The sequence below is a fragment of the Mycothermus thermophilus genome (genome assembly GCF_041956435.1).
Source record: "Mycothermus thermophilus strain CBS 625.91 unplaced genomic scaffold VTJ04scaffold_7, whole genome shotgun sequence".
Classification (NCBI taxonomy): domain Eukaryota; kingdom Fungi; phylum Ascomycota; class Sordariomycetes; order Sordariales; family Chaetomiaceae; genus Mycothermus; species Mycothermus thermophilus.
The window spans coordinates 1,457,594-1,471,935 of record NW_027191433.1 but is presented as its reverse complement, the minus strand read 5'-3'; the positions used below and the strand labels follow the sequence as shown (position 1 = coordinate 1,471,935).

At 57.2% G+C, this 14,342-nt stretch overlaps 6 protein-coding genes and 1 non-coding gene across 7 annotated transcripts; 3 read left to right on the top strand and 4 right to left on the bottom strand.

Moving 5' to 3' along the window:
• Nucleotides 1-2,382: 2,382 nt before the first annotated feature.
• On the bottom strand, nucleotides 2,383-6,442 carry VTJ04DRAFT_10086 (uncharacterized protein; the record flags this gene model as incomplete). Its single annotated transcript, XM_069357787.1, has 2 exons — nucleotides 2,383-3,014; nucleotides 3,076-6,442. The coding sequence occupies 2 exons, from the start codon at nucleotides 6,440-6,442 to the stop codon at nucleotides 2,383-2,385; spliced, it is 3,999 nt and encodes a 1,332-aa protein (XP_069214821.1).
• A 106-nt stretch (nucleotides 6,443-6,548) lies between these two features.
• On the top strand, nucleotides 6,549-8,117 carry VTJ04DRAFT_10085 (uncharacterized protein; the record flags this gene model as incomplete). The annotated part of the gene is made up of 2 exons (XM_069357786.1): nucleotides 6,549-6,689; nucleotides 8,040-8,117. 2 exons carry the CDS (start codon nucleotides 6,549-6,551, stop codon nucleotides 8,115-8,117), a joined length of 219 nt encoding a protein of 72 aa, XP_069214820.1.
• An 11-nt stretch (nucleotides 8,118-8,128) lies between these two features.
• Nucleotides 8,129-8,713, bottom strand: VTJ04DRAFT_10084 (uncharacterized protein; the record flags this gene model as incomplete). The annotated part of the gene is made up of 3 exons (XM_069357785.1): nucleotides 8,129-8,292; nucleotides 8,369-8,569; nucleotides 8,698-8,713. The coding sequence occupies 3 exons, from the start codon at nucleotides 8,711-8,713 to the stop codon at nucleotides 8,129-8,131; spliced, it is 381 nt and encodes a 126-aa protein (XP_069214819.1).
• Nucleotides 8,714-9,323: 610 nt separating this feature from the next.
• On the bottom strand, nucleotides 9,324-9,405 carry VTJ04DRAFT_t136. The gene has a single exon. It is a non-coding gene; the product is annotated as a tRNA-Ser (tRNA).
• A 308-nt stretch (nucleotides 9,406-9,713) lies between these two features.
• VTJ04DRAFT_10083 (uncharacterized protein) lies at nucleotides 9,714-10,917 on the top strand (the record flags this gene model as incomplete). Its single annotated transcript, XM_069357784.1, has 2 exons — nucleotides 9,714-9,758; nucleotides 9,826-10,917. The coding sequence occupies 2 exons, from the start codon at nucleotides 9,714-9,716 to the stop codon at nucleotides 10,915-10,917; spliced, it is 1,137 nt and encodes a 378-aa protein (XP_069214818.1).
• A 532-nt stretch (nucleotides 10,918-11,449) lies between these two features.
• Nucleotides 11,450-11,674, top strand: VTJ04DRAFT_10082 (uncharacterized protein; the record flags this gene model as incomplete). Its single annotated transcript, XM_069357783.1, has 1 exon — nucleotides 11,450-11,674. The coding sequence occupies one exon, from the start codon at nucleotides 11,450-11,452 to the stop codon at nucleotides 11,672-11,674; it is 225 nt and encodes a 74-aa protein (XP_069214817.1).
• Nucleotides 11,675-11,679: 5 nt separating this feature from the next.
• VTJ04DRAFT_10081 (uncharacterized protein) lies at nucleotides 11,680-14,234 on the bottom strand (the record flags this gene model as incomplete). The annotated part of the gene is made up of 7 exons (XM_069357782.1): nucleotides 11,680-12,795; nucleotides 12,852-13,437; nucleotides 13,489-13,614; nucleotides 13,679-13,824; nucleotides 13,887-13,952; nucleotides 14,070-14,142; nucleotides 14,224-14,234. 7 exons carry the CDS (start codon nucleotides 14,232-14,234, stop codon nucleotides 11,680-11,682), a joined length of 2,124 nt encoding a protein of 707 aa, XP_069214816.1.
• Between the last annotated feature and the right edge of the window lie 108 nt (nucleotides 14,235-14,342).

The following is a 14,342-nucleotide window of genomic DNA, read 5'->3' as shown; positions in this document are numbered from 1 at the left end:
GGCGCTGTGGCGGTGCTGACGGCGCTCCAGCCACACGCTGAGGCCGAGGCAGACCTAAAAGGCCGTCAGGGGCCTGACAGCCCCGGCTTAGAGGTAAGTGTGTTCCTCGTTATATATGTAGCATATGCTAAGAACTAAGTGAGAGGATAGGCTAGGCATGGGCCCAACATAGGTTTCTTTTCTTTTCTTTTTTGTCATGTACTTTTAGTATATATAGGAATGGCAAATCAGAGTAGCGTTGAAGCAAATCTGTGTCCTCATCCTACATCCACATTACTATGACCCTCAACCTCCTTGTTCTACCAAACTATCCATGTCCTGCCTAATAACATGTTGTTCTAGTTCCTGTCTATGTTCTTAAACTCTGCTCTGCTGGCACACATGCTTAGCAGGTATGAATCTTGGTGTAATGGAGTTTAGATATTTTCCGAGGCCTGGAAGTTATTAGCGCCTCGTACTTGTCCTTTGTCCATGTCATGAACGCAGCAAAAGCAGGGCATATGCACCGCATATACCAGAGAGATACATCTATACCAACAAGAGAAGCCGGTTTGACTGACAAACGGCGGCCATCCAGGTCCGTACGCATGCATTGGCAAGCCCTTTGCCGTGATTGAACTACGCCGCCTAATTGCGGAGGTTTTATCCCACTACGAGAAGACACATTTACGACTATATCCGCGCCGCTTCCAGTCATCTTCAGGGACCGACCAGCCAGAGCTAGCTAGCTAAACCACTCAGAGCAAGCCAGACCAGAGCCAAAGAACTGCCCCCCTCTCGGCTAGCCCGAGAGCAAGTTAAGCGGCTCTCGGGCAGCCACAACTAGCCACAAGCAGTCGGCCCCTCCCACCAGCCACTTTCACCCTCTCTCTTACCCCCTGCAATTGGTGGTCAACCCATCCCCTGCTCGCACAATCTTGGCGCAGCTTGGCGCAGTCCCGCTTGGGCGGCCGTTCTCACAACCAGGCAGAGTGCACAAAACTATGGATCAGCCTCCGTCAATCAACGACCCCCGTTCGCCCCCACCGTTATCCCTCCTACTATAATAGCCCTCACAAGCTTAACTAGGGGAGAGCGGACGGGATCCCGTGCTTTCTTGTGGGTATAGCCGTATGTGCTAGCCATTTGCAATGGTGTTGCCTAAATACCTAGGCACCTACCCCATTGTTGCTTGGTCAAGTCGATAGGGTCTTTGGTGGCGTCTGTCTGAGGTGGCCATATGTGGAGGTTGTGTGTTGTGTGTACCTCGAGCATGTCTTCAACCTTTGCTGACCAAACTCGCTATTTTTCCATCCGAGGGACTAGCAACAAAGCAGTCCAGACCCGGCGGCATTGAAGAGCCTAAAAGGACAATAAGATGGTAAAACATGGAACACGGAGGAAGATTAAATAGTCCAAACAGATCCTAGGCACCTCAGTTGGCAACACTCATGATAGTCGAGACGCGAGCCTCATGGAAAACAAGACACATAAAAGTTACAAACTTCCACATTTCCCTCCATCCACCAGGACAGATAGACACCCTGACCCTAGTTCACTCCATCACCATCCTCTCACAGAGAGGCTTGTCCGGTCCTGTTCCTATCTGTCTGTTCATGTACTCCTCACATTCCAATTCATGCCCGACAAGCAGTTACCCCAAGCCAGCCAAAGAAAGAGGAGGAGCAGGCGAACCAGCACCACTTTAAACAACAACAACCCGGGCCTATTTTCTCATTTCCCCAGCTTCCTTTCCTCCCATCTCTGCCTTGCCTGCCTGCTTTGCTCGTTTCTCAAACCCAGTCTCGAAGGCTGCTGCTCCTCCTGCTTGCTCATTTCCAACCCCCATCCATCCCCTCCCCTCGCCAAAGACATTTCTTGTTATTCTCTTCAGCCCTTGGCTGGACATCTTAGCTCCAACCACACTGACATAACTCTCAACAAGTGAAAAGAGAAGAAAAACCCAAGCAAAGAGAAAGAAAAAAAGAACTCAAACATCATAAAGAAACCGTCGACTAAAAACACATAAGAGTAAGGTAAGTAATGCTAATATTCCCACATCCTTCCCTCCATCCCTCCCTCTTCTTACAGAACAACCGACAGAAAATAAACCCGCGAGCACCGTCTAGAATGCACAAGCGTAATTAGTTGGGTGATAATGATGATGATGCCTTACCTTTGTATATACCCCCCTCTCCCCCATTCCTATCCCTTTCTTTCACCGCTTGCTCGCTTGCTGCGCCCATATTCCCATCTTACCCGAAGAGTCAATCAATCATCCATTCTTTTCCCCACACCCCTGTGTTTCCTTTTCTCCCAGATGATCCTACTCACACAAGCACAATAACTCCAACATCTGTATCCCAACACAGCCCTGCTAATAATAATAATAATATTACCACCTCACTCCTTATCCTTCTTTTCTTCCGTCTCCTTCTCCTTTCCCTCCTTCTTATTCGCCACCTTGTGCTCCTCCAAAGCCGCCGCCAACTCCTTCGCCGACTCGGGCGTCTTGACCTGCAGCATCCACGTCTCGAGACCCTTCCCGTCATCCTTCGCCGCCGCGATCTTCACGTACTTGGCCTCAGCCTTGTACGTGAAGTCAGGCAACACAAGTTTGTTCATGGCCACGTTACCACGCGGTTCGGCGCGTAGCAGCATGCGCACCGACCCTGTGGTCTTGTGCTTGAGCAGGCGCAGGGGGCCGACGCCCTGGACCACCCAGGGGCTCTTGCTCTTCGCCGCAGACTTGGCCTCTTTGGAGGAACCCGAGTCGTCTTCGGAGTCGCCGCCGGCCGCGCCGCCCGGCACGAGCTTGACGGCCTTGGCGCGGACTTCAAACACGGCGTGCTCCTCCTCTTCCCCGGGGCCGCCGTCGGTTAGCGAGATTTGCTCCTGTGGTGCGTCATCCCCGTCAGCGTCTGTTCCTTGACCTTCTTGAGCAGCAGCGGCGGCGGCGGTGCCGGACGGCTCCGGGGTGGACGCCGCCGGTGTCGTTGCCAAACTTGAAGCGCCGCCGAACGTGAAAGGGGAATCTACGTCGTTACTAAATTAATCCTTCCATATTTTGAACACTTGGACCCGATTTTTACTTACTAGTACCTGTTGAGGTTCCCCCACCGGGAGCTAAGCTGCTGCCAAAGATGGGTGCTGCTGTAGGGGGGTTCGAGCCGAAGACGGGGGGAGTCGAGGTGTTGGCGCCAAAGTTGAAGATGGAGCCCGTCGTGGGCTGCTGGGTCGAAGAATCAGTGTTGCTGCCGAAGCTGATCGTAGGGCCAGCCCCAGCTCCGAACGTGAAGGGAGTGGTCGAGGACGGCGCGTCACTGCCGAAGTTGAAGGACGACGGAGCCGAGTAGGTCCCAGACGCGAAGGGGTTCTTGATAGTGCCATCGGTGCCGCCGGCAGAGAAGGTGAAGGAGGCGCTACCTCCAGAACCAAAGATGGAACCGCTAGTTGCCGGCTGCGAAGTGGCGGGAGCGGCAGTGGATGCCCCAAAGTTAAAGATGGAGGTCGAAACAGGGGCGGCGGTCGTCGTGTTACCGAACAGACCAGCGGGCTTGTTATCCGTAGCTGGGGCAGCGCCAAAGAGAGGCTTCGACTCCGTTGCGGTGTTACCGAACAGAGGCTTGGCCTCGGTCGTGGTGCTGCCGAAGAGCGGCTTCGACTCCGGAGCGGCGCCAAACAGCGGCTTGGACTCAGTCGTGGTGGTAGCACCAAAGAGAGGCTTCGATTCCGTCGTGGTAGTCGCGCCAAACAACGGCTTCGGGTCCGTAGAGGCAGGAGTGGTGCCAAAGAGCGGCTTGACCTCCGTGGAAGTGCTCGTGTTGGTTCCAAACAGGCTCTTCGTCTCAGCACCCGACGCGGCAGGCGTGGTGGCGCCAAAGAGGTTCTTAGTCTCGGTCGGAGCGGTCGTAGTGCCGAACAGGCTCTTCGTCTCAGTGGTCGATGCCGCCGGAGTGGTGGTCGTACCAAAGAGGCTCTTGGTCTCCGACGGAGCGGAAGTGGTTGTGCTGCCAAAGAGGTTGGTGGTCGGGGCCGGAGTAGTCGTGGCGCCGAACAGGCTCTTGGTCTCAGTCGCCGCAGGGGCAGGAGTAGTCGTCGCGCCGAAGAGAGAGCCCGCAGGCTTGGCATCACCGCCGAAAGCAACCTTCTTCGCCGCAGGCTCCTCACTGCCAGAAGCAGCCGGGGTAGTCGCCGCACCAAACAGATTGGTCGTCTTGGGAGGCTCAGTGGAGAACAGGGACGTAGCGGGCTTGTCCGTCTTGGTCTCTGTGCTCGCCGCCTGGCCAAACAGGCCACCGGCAGGAGCCGCATCGGTCTTGGTCTGACCAAACTGGAAGAGGTTGGTCTTGGGAGGTTCGGTTGTGGTCGTGGCCGGCTTCACGCCGAACAATGACGTTGTGGTTGCCGGAGTCGAGCTGGAATCCTTCTTCTCCGACTCCTTCGACTGACCAAACAAAGGAGCAGCGGGAGTAGCAGACCCAAAGAGGTTGCTGGTCGGAGCCGGGGTCGTCGAGGTGCCGAAGAGGGAAGTGGTGGTGGCCGGAGCCTCCGCCGGCTTTGTCGGAGCGGTGGAAAAGAGATTCGGCTTGGCGCCATTGGTCGTGGCAGGCTCGTCGGCCTTCTTCGGCTGGGCCCCGAAAAGGTTCGAGGCAGGAGTCTCCTTCGAGGCCACCGTCGAGGTCTTGGTCTCAGGCTTGGCTCCGAAGTCGATGGTGGAGGTGGTGGCCGGCTTGGCACCAAACAGCGGAGAGGAAGTGGTCGGGGCGAACTTGATCGGAGTGCCGGCGGTCCAGGTCTTGTTGGCCGGGGCGGGAGCGGGTGGCTGCTCCTTGGCCGGGCTCACAGAGCGGGACGGGGCCGGCGGAGCGAAAAGGTCGGTGCCCGGAGGAACCTTCCTAACGGGCTGGCCATCGCTACCCCGAGTGATGCGGTCGAAGAGGCTGCGGCCTTGCGACTGCGAGCCGGCATCCGAGGACGCCGACGACGTCCCGTTGGCAAGCTGGGACGCAGAACCGGTACCCTCGTCGCCCTCGCCCTCGCCAGCACCCTCTGCCTCCGACTCGTCCTCGTCAGCACTAGTCTCGCTAACCTCGTCCTTGCCACTGCTCTTGCTGCCATCAGAGAGATGGCCAAAGATATTCGTGGTCGGGGCGGGCTTTGTCGCTGTGTCAAAGAGAGAGGTCGGCTTGGTGGTGGACTTGGCCGCGGTGGCCGTCGACTGCGAGTTGGCGACGCGCTCAAGGAAGGACCTCGTGGCGGACATGGCCGGCCCGGGCTTCTGGAGCTTGGCCGGCTGGTTCTCCTCGGGTTCGTCGTCGGCCTTGCGCTTGGTCCTGGCGGGTGACTCGGGGGCGCGGCGCTTGTTGGGACTAGCGACAGTCGACGCGAACGAGGTGGTGGCGGGCCCAAGCTCATCCTCTGCCTTCCTCTTGCCGGTACCATTGACTTTAGCCGTCTCGCCCTCGTCGTCCGAGTCGGGTATGTTGTGCTTCAGCTTCCACTCCTTCTTGACCGCCTCGGATGGGCGCACCGTCTTGAACTCGTAGAGGCCATAGCGCAACATGATGAGGCTGCGGCTCTTCTCGTACTCCTTGGCGAAGTTTGTGATGTTGATCTTCCAGTCCTTCTTGGTGAAGACCTCATCGGCCGCGTACTTGAGTCGCCGCAGATCGAGGATGCAGAAGAACTGGCGCCTCTGGAGGTCATCAAACTCGGGAGGGCAGTAGTGGGACAAGAACTCATCGGCATAGATGGAACCTGTCCTGTTGGGGTCGTGGGGTACCTCCCGAGCCATCATCTCGCCCGTGAGATGGCGAGGCGGAGACGCTATCTTCATGTTAAACAGCTCGGTAGGACCCGTGTTGGCGAGAATGCGACCATTCACGTCGGGTGTTCCGCCTCGGGCGGGACGGCCAGGCGTGGCGGGAGGGAAGCTCTGGTTCAGAGTGTCATTGACGCGCGGCGCAAAGCTCGAACCACCGTGTTTCTGGTAGAGGGCCGACGAGCGGAAGATGTTACGCGAAGACGTCGTGGGAACCCCCGAAAAGCTCGTCGACTTAGGAAGGTTACTGTGCGGGGCTTGTGACGTGCTCGGAGCAGACAAGGCCGGCGCGTTCTTGTATGGGTTGTCGCCGGGCATCCGCCGAGGTGGGCCGCTCAGGGCGTTCGATGGCCGGTGCGGGATCTCGCTGACAGAGAAGCTCTGGGTCAGCCTGGATGACGGGCCCTGGGGCCGATCGATGATCTTGCGCGACGCCATCTGTTGGGAGGAGGCGCGCTTCACCGGGCTATTCGGGGCGGCGACGGCTTGCGCGTTCGCGTTCGCGTTCAGGCTCAGGTTCGCAGTGGTTTTGGACGACGCATCCGTCTTCTTATCCCGGCTTTCTGCCGGAGTAGAGGAACTGCGGAAAAGCCCGCCGAGGCTGAAGAGGCCGCGCTTCTTGGTGGTCGGAGGATCCATGATGATGTTGTGGATGGGAGGGAGGATTGAAGAAACGAGGACGCGATTCGACGACTGATGAGACGACAAATATCGAATCAGATGCAATCACCACAAAGCCGATGCCATGCGTATTCGAAGGCAGATGCGGCGCGTCGTCGTCAGTCGCGTCGCCTTGAAGACGGGTGTTGTTGTCGTGGTTGGGTCGGTGGACAGAAAATCTGGGTGGAAATGGCGCGATCAGATCGCGATGCCAGGGGAGAGAGAAGTGGACACCCGACCGCAACGCGCCCCGAAAACAAATCGAGATTGAAAGAAAAGATGAAACAAGAGACTTGTTTATGCCAGTAAAGGCGACAATGGAGATGGCACCCACCGATGCCGTGTCTCTTGGGGTGGTGGCCGATGAAAGGAAGGGCGCACCAGAATGGTGGTGATGGATGGGCGCGGATGCGAAGTGTTATGAGGGAGCAGCCTTAAAAGACCGATGCTCTCAGCTCAGAGCCAGAAAAAATTGACGAGGTGCCCTGGGGGAGAAAACGCGGGCAGCTGCACCCTGGCAAGGAGCGTGTGCACGGGCCAATTTTGACCGAACCGGGGGGCGTGCATGTGGGGCTACGCGCCTCAGGCATTCACCAAACGTTCTGGATCTGTCTTGTCGCAAACGGGGAGAGTTGACACAGAACTGGGCGGATCTTGCCGAGAGAGAGACACCAGTACAAGTCCAAACCTAAACTTGAGCCGCAAAACATCAGTTCTCTTGGATGGTCTTGCGTTTGTTGTCGATCCCCGGGACGTGCTCAGCATCAATTCAAGCAGACCATTCTCAGATTTATCTGACTGGAGGTGGCATGTCGCAGCGCATGCTGATGTTTCTATCTGGGTCTATGAGTGCAGATGGCAGAATGCAGGAGAGCCAATCGTTCAAAGCCATCTCCGGGATGCAACAGACGCCGGCTGTATGAGCCATCGGCCTTGACATACGAATGTAAGCACTGCACAGTTTCGCAGAGATGCCAGAGCCGTCCCTTGAGGATCAACCTAAACATCTCTGGTCAATTGCATTCTAATCAGAGAGACCAAAGTGAAGCAGGATCCAATTGTTCCCTGTCTCCTTATGTACTCAAAGCAGGCACCTAGATACGTTGTCTGAAGACAATGTACGGTTGACACAAGGCAAACAGGAAGTCGGATCACCTCTCTTTAACATCTGGATGGACAAGGGCCGTCGTGTTGTTCGACAAACCTATAGCTTGGTGCTTTGTTGAGTAGGTAAGCGGTTGATGAATCGGTTTCCCTCATCCATCGAGCTATTACACGTCCTTCATCTGGAAAACACGAAGCCCAAAGAATGCATTGTATGCTGAGTCACTGTCTCATCAGTCCAGCCCAGTCGCTTTATCCATCACATACTTTCCTCGGGTGTCTGGGACTCGACAAGCTGTAGCATGGCGACCCCCGAATGGCATCAATTCCACTTCTCCGAGTCGACAGCACGACAACTGACTTCAGTCCAAACCCGGAACACTGACCCAACGAGTCGTCAAGCTTCAAACAATCCTTGATTCCGCTGCCCGGTGGGTATCGAGCTGACCCAGATCCCAAACTATACGCGTAGTTATTGTACAAGAAATGGCAACCGTTTGAAACACCATCCCTAGCCCTGACAACACATCGCGCTATACACCCTTCTTGAACCTCCCCCCTTTAAAGCTTGGCCTTGGTCTGAGCCTTCTTGAGGATGGGGTCAAGCTTGGTGGCCTTCATAACATCACCCTTGACCTTGAGCTTGCCCGACATGAATAGCCGCTGAGCGTTGGCCTTACCGGCGATGAGGGCACCGAAGTCGGCATCCGAGAGGGAAAGAGTGACTAAAGAGAAGAGAAAGAAACTGTCAGAAACACATGCCAATGTGCGAAACAAGAGAGAGGTAACGGCGGAACATACCGGTAGCCTTCTCAGGAGTGCCCTTGAAGACGGCGCCCTTCTCCTTGAGGTCGATGTACCAGTTCTCCGTCTCGCCGGCGGCGTTCTTCAGGACAAAGGCAAAGACGGCGTTGCCCTGCTTGATGGCGTCCTTACGGTCGGCATCGCTGGCGTTGAGGGCCGCGTTGATGGCGTCAAAGGCAACCGAGGAGGGGAACTTGTCTGAACCGCAGGGAGAAGTCGTCAGCTTTTGTTCAAGAGTTCCCACATGTGCAGCGCCGTCGTCGACTCGGGGCTAGCTAGCCACGACCGGCGCGACGCCTTGGACGACATGAGTTGGGCGTGCTTACCGTTCTTGAGAGACATGGTGGCTGATTGGAAATGGAGGCAGAGGTGGGAGGTTGTAATGAAAGGGAGATGTCGTTGTCTGGAAGAGCTGGAATCAGGTAATTGATGTTGCAGAGGGAAGAATACAACGAAAGTCCGGGGTCAGGGACAGGTTTATAATTGGCAGCAGAATGCGCTGACGGGGGAGCTCGGCGTCCGGATGCGATGGCCGCTAACGAGTGTGCCATCAGCGCATGTGAAAGGAAACCTCGGCGATTTCCCGAGCAGGCGACGCCCATGTTGCAAAATGGCCAAGCAGACCTTGGAAACCCCATGCACCAGCGGGGGAGGCGTTTGCCCGCTTCCCCACACCCGCATCATCTTTCCCCACACTGTCTCGGGCCTGGGGAAGCCGTCAAACAAGTCCGTTGGGATTGAAGAAAGATCAGGGGCAGCTGATCGGGCTTGTGCCGACGGACGGCAATTCCAGCCTCGAGTTGCACCTGACGAAGGAGCACAGTGGCCGAAGTTCTCTCGATGACTTGGTTGCCCTGCCCGGCCCGGAAAAGGTACCCCAAAATGGATTCATTGCCGAAGCCTCCACCAACAAGAAGTGTTTCCGCGCTGGGAAAAAAACTGCAAAAGAAATCGACGTGGGCCCGATTCGAACGGGCGCTCCCGAAGGAACAAGATTTCTAGTCTTGCGCGTTAGACCACTCCGCCACCACGCCTTGGGAGACTTTTCCGCACAGCTCAGGCCTACGAGGCCCAGCACTGCAGGCTGCCAGCGTGCCGCCAAGACGCACATGGCCGCCGCTGGACATTCTTGTCCCCGGTCTGAAGCGCGACTGTGGCTTGGCGTGTCCTGAACTCCAACGTCTTCCATTCCTTCAACCTGTCCTCATCCCTGTGTATCTTCTTGACAACTCCAACGCCCTCCTGCTCGTACACTCGCTCCCGCCCACCACGTACCACCACGATGTTGCATCTTGAATAAAAATTGCTCTTCATTTGCCGCTGACGACCGTTTGCTCCAACCATGTCCAGCATCCTTTCGCTCCTGGGCTGGAGCTTCCTCCCCAATGTACGACCCCTCCGAGCCCCCTCCTTCACGTCCATCCCTTGAAATACTCACACCCATATCCGCACAGCTGGTCACAGGATGGGCCCAAACAATCTACTACGGCATCACCATTCGCGCCGGCGACCCCAAACCCCAGCCAGGCACGCCCCGCTACGCCGCTGACCGACGACGCATCCACATCGCCGTCGTAACCCTCTACCTCCTTTACACCATCTACGAAGCTGACTACGAGCTCCAACGAGCCGGCACTTTCTACACCGACCTGGGCGTGCCCCTAACCGCCACCGACCGCGAGATCAAATCCCGCTTCCGCCGCCTCGCCGCCCTGTACCACCCGGACAAAGCCGGCGCTGCAGGCTCCGCCGGCCCCGGCGGCGGCGGCCCCGGCGCGGGCCAGTCGCCCGAGGAAATCAACGCCTACTTCATGCACCTCAAAGCCGCGGCCGACACGCTCACCGACCCGGCCAAGCGCTTCGCGTACGAGCGCTTCGGCCCGGACATTCTCGGCTGGCAGCGGTGCGTCACGGTCCGCGACTTCGTCGCGCGCGGGGCGCAGGCGCTGCTGCCGTACTACGCCGTCGCGGCGCTGTTCATGTACGGCCTGGGCCTGCTGGGGTATCTCGACTGGGGGCGGTACGAGCGGTGGCTGGTGCTGGCCGTGGTTTTCCTCTTCGAGACGCACACCGTCACGCGCCCGACGTTCCCGCCGGTGCTGGCAAAATTCGTCAACCCCCTGATGACCACCCTCCTCCGCCGCCCGCCGTACCTGCCCTTCCAAGCTGTCTCGCTCGCGCGCAAGCTCAGCGTGACCATTTACATTGCCTTTTCGCAGATCGGCCCCCTCCTGGGCGCGGACACGAGCACGGGGCAGGTGATTGTGCGGAGGAAGGGCGGGGACGACGAGGTGGCGCTGAGGCAGGGCTTGGATCGGCTGGAGCAGGCGGTCAAGAGGCTCGATGCGGACGCGGCGCGCCTGTTGGAGACGGAGATGGCGCCGTTTATGGGCGACGAGGAGATGCGCGGGACCGTGGCGGCCAAGGTCAAGGAGTGGCTTGTGCAGAATACCATTCGGTCGGATCCGATGGTGAGGGATGCGCTGGGACGGTCGTTTGCGAAGCGGAGGATGGATGCACCGGCGGGGGCGAGAGGGACGAGGTGAAGCGTTTAAGTTGTCAATGGTTTGGGGGATGGGAGGCTTGGAACGGGTTGAAGTTTTTTGTATCGCAATTTGGCGTTGAGGGAGACAAGCGATGGCGTTTGGAATAGAAATGGTCCATGAATCGTTTACGCTGTGTCTCCATCTTGAGCGAAGTCTTGTGCAGACAGGCCAGGTCAGATCTGGTCAAAGCTAGAGAATTATTGATATATTCGAGCGCTCGACCCGTTGTAGCGTTCAGGTCGAGGCCCGCAGGGTATATCAGCAAGCCATGCTGTGCGCGTCTCTTGATGAGGCGGCAAGTTGGCTCAATGGGCTCATTGGCTGAGGCCCGTCGTTGTCCCGGCCAAGGTGTCACCTGTGTCTCGGTTTATCTGGACTCTTTCCTTCAACGCTGTTTGTCACGTGTTTTTCAATGGCTATTCTACCCTGGTGTAACTCGATCTCCTGTCGAGTGAGGAGCAAAAGGATGTCGAGGTTAAATCATAGAGTTCTTGATGGCTCAATGAACAATAACCCTCTGGCAAGCAACGTAATGAGCATGCCAATTCATGAGAAGCACCTAACCAAGAAGCATGCAAAAAGCCTCCCCCACCCACAAGATAGCCACCCCAAGAAGCACCCTCTCAAGCAAGCATTGTGTCCAAGTATGACCAGTTGCCTCCCCTATGCAGCGCGCCACCCAGAGAGACATACCGTGTCATACCTCCCCTCACAAATCCTTTTCCAAAGTCGTAACGCCATCGCGCTCATCAATTAATCAAGTCAATCCATAGCCTTCCTTTTCATCGCACCACCCCCCCTATTTCCCAAGAACTTCTCCAACCCCTCCACCTCCCCCACCAACTTCCCGAACCCCTCCCCCTTGGCCTCGCACTCCCCAATCTTGATCACCGCCCCGACCAAATCATGCGTAATCCCCTCCCCGACGACGCTATCCTTCTTATACTCTGGATGCTTGGCCACAAAGTTCCGAATCCAATGCGCCGCGGTCCACAGCTCCCCACTCGCCCGTTTGCGAATCAAATCCAGATACCTCGCTAACCGGCAGCGCGTCGTGACGTCCACGTTGACGCTGTCGAGATAGCTTTCCACGAGGGGGATGAGGCCGGGGAAGTCGTCGTCCGCGTAGTCCTGGTCCTTGAGGGATTCAGCTTCGGCGGGGACGTTCGCCGCGGTGGATCTGGCGTAGGCGGTGCCGTTGATGATTTCGTTGACCGTCATGAGCCGGTACTCGTCCTCGACGGGGCCGACGGGAGTGGGCGGACGGCTTGCCGCGGCGGCGCTGGTTGGGGTGGAAGCGCCGGAGGGAGAGCCGCGGCGAGAGGGACGGGTGGCGGGCGGGAAGAGGTTGCGGCGGAAGTAGAACCGCTTGGTCAAGACCGCGTCGCGGGCGTGGGCGGTTTCCATGTTCTCATCGACCTTCTTGATGGGGATGTAGAAGTTGAGGCGGTAGCTGAGGATTACGCGCGTAATGAGCACCATGAAGACAGCGAAGGCGGCGTTCTCAAAGTCGGTGACTTGGATCTCCATGGGGCGGAACTCGACACGCCAGCCGATGCTGTTATCCGCCGGAGGGGGCTTGAAGCGCATGTGTTGCCAGTTGGTGCTCTGAATGTTTTCGAAATGATCCGTCTTGGTGAGGTCGAGCTCCTGGAGGTCTTCGGCAAAGATGACGAGGGGGTCGCGAATGAACAAGTGGGCAAAGTGAGTGGCCAGGAGATCATCCATTCCCCCGTCGAGCAGCTGCTGCTTGATGTCCGGATCGATGACGAGATCAGGGTCAAGGTACTCGGGCCGTAGCCTCGGGTCCTCAGAAATATACGTCGAGTTGGACGCATAGCGAGACTTGGGTATCCGCCAGCGAGACTTCTCAAGGGGCTATGGGTCTTCAGTTAGCTAGGCAATCTTCACCTGGCAAAGGAGTGACAACCTACCTTTTCGCCCAACTCCTCAGCCGTGCGGTCATCCACCGCCTTGCTGATCTGGTTCCACCTCACATCCGTGTCGGCAAGGAAGCCCTTGTACACAGGAGTCGCCGCAGTGAGAGCCAACATGATGGGCCCTAGCGGGCTGAGCTGGTCATACATCTGGCGGCCTTCGGTCAGGTTCTTGGCTTGGAAGGTGATTTGCAAGCAGCAGCTGCCCATTCCAAAAGCCATGGCATCCATGTGGATGAAGTTGTCCGGAGCGGCGCCGTTGCGGACGTCATCATCCTCAGGCCAGTTGTGAAGGTCGTAGTTCACGGTGGGATCCTTCCACGGCCAGGGCGTGTTCTCGTCACGGAAGACGGGCACATTGACCTGGACCTTGCGGCCACGGCGGGAGCGGATGTTGGCGGCCAGCGTGGGGAAGCGGATATGCGGGTTGGCAATCTCGTCGGGGACAAACTGAGATCGTAACTTGGGGCCCGATACTGGATAGTAAGGGTCCGTGAAAACTCCGGGGCAACCTAGCCGAGGGAACGTTGTCAAGGTGATAGGATACTCGCTCGGCCTCATGTGGTCCTTGGCGATGCACCTCCTGAACATGGTCAGCAAAAGTCAACCGGCATGGTTGTTGACCTTTCCGTACCTTAGCTTCATGTTCGACTCGACCTCCAGCAGCTCCTTGAACTCGATGCCCCATGGTTTGCCTGGGGTGGCCTCGAGCATGAACCTCCCGAACTCAGGGTGGAATACCGGATTGGGCTGGCTGGACCTATAGGAACAAGAGTGTTAGTGTCTTGTCAAGAGATATGGCACTGTTTGAGTGGGAGCATTACTTGTAGCCATTCGCGTCTGGTGTAGGAGAACATTTTCTCTGAGCAAGTGACTTGTCCTTTGCCAAGGCGTCGAGGATGTCTGCCTGCCTCAATGACAGCAAGACCTTGGGGTCGTCTTTGTCATATGTAACGACGAGGTACTCAACCTATTAGACCGCCGTAAGCATGAGAAGAGACGCAGAAGAACATCACATGAACATGAACCCACCTCATCACCCCAGAGCATGGCATCCCTCTCCTTGCCCTTCGCTTTGTTCCAGATCTCAAGCAGTTGCTAGACACGGATTGGTCAGCCACACAAGCTGCTCATCGGACGGAACGGCTCGAGATGAGACATCCGAGTCGGATACCCCTGATTCGGCAGTAGACGATACCGGGAGATGGACCATACCTTGATACCCCATTCCCGAACGAGATGAGCCTGTTTCTGGGCTTCCGGCCAATCCAGAGCCGTTCCCAGCGCGCTGGCCGCAGGAGGTCAGTATTGCGTCATTCAAATGTGGATTGATGCTATGCCGGGACGGGCGAGGTGGGGATGTACCTACAGGAGACCCATTGTCAACGACGACCGCGGATACTACGACTCCTGAAGAGGCTGTATGTCCCAGAGCAGTTCTGATCCAACCGAGAGGAAAGTGTTAGAAGCCCAGGAGGCGGTCAGACG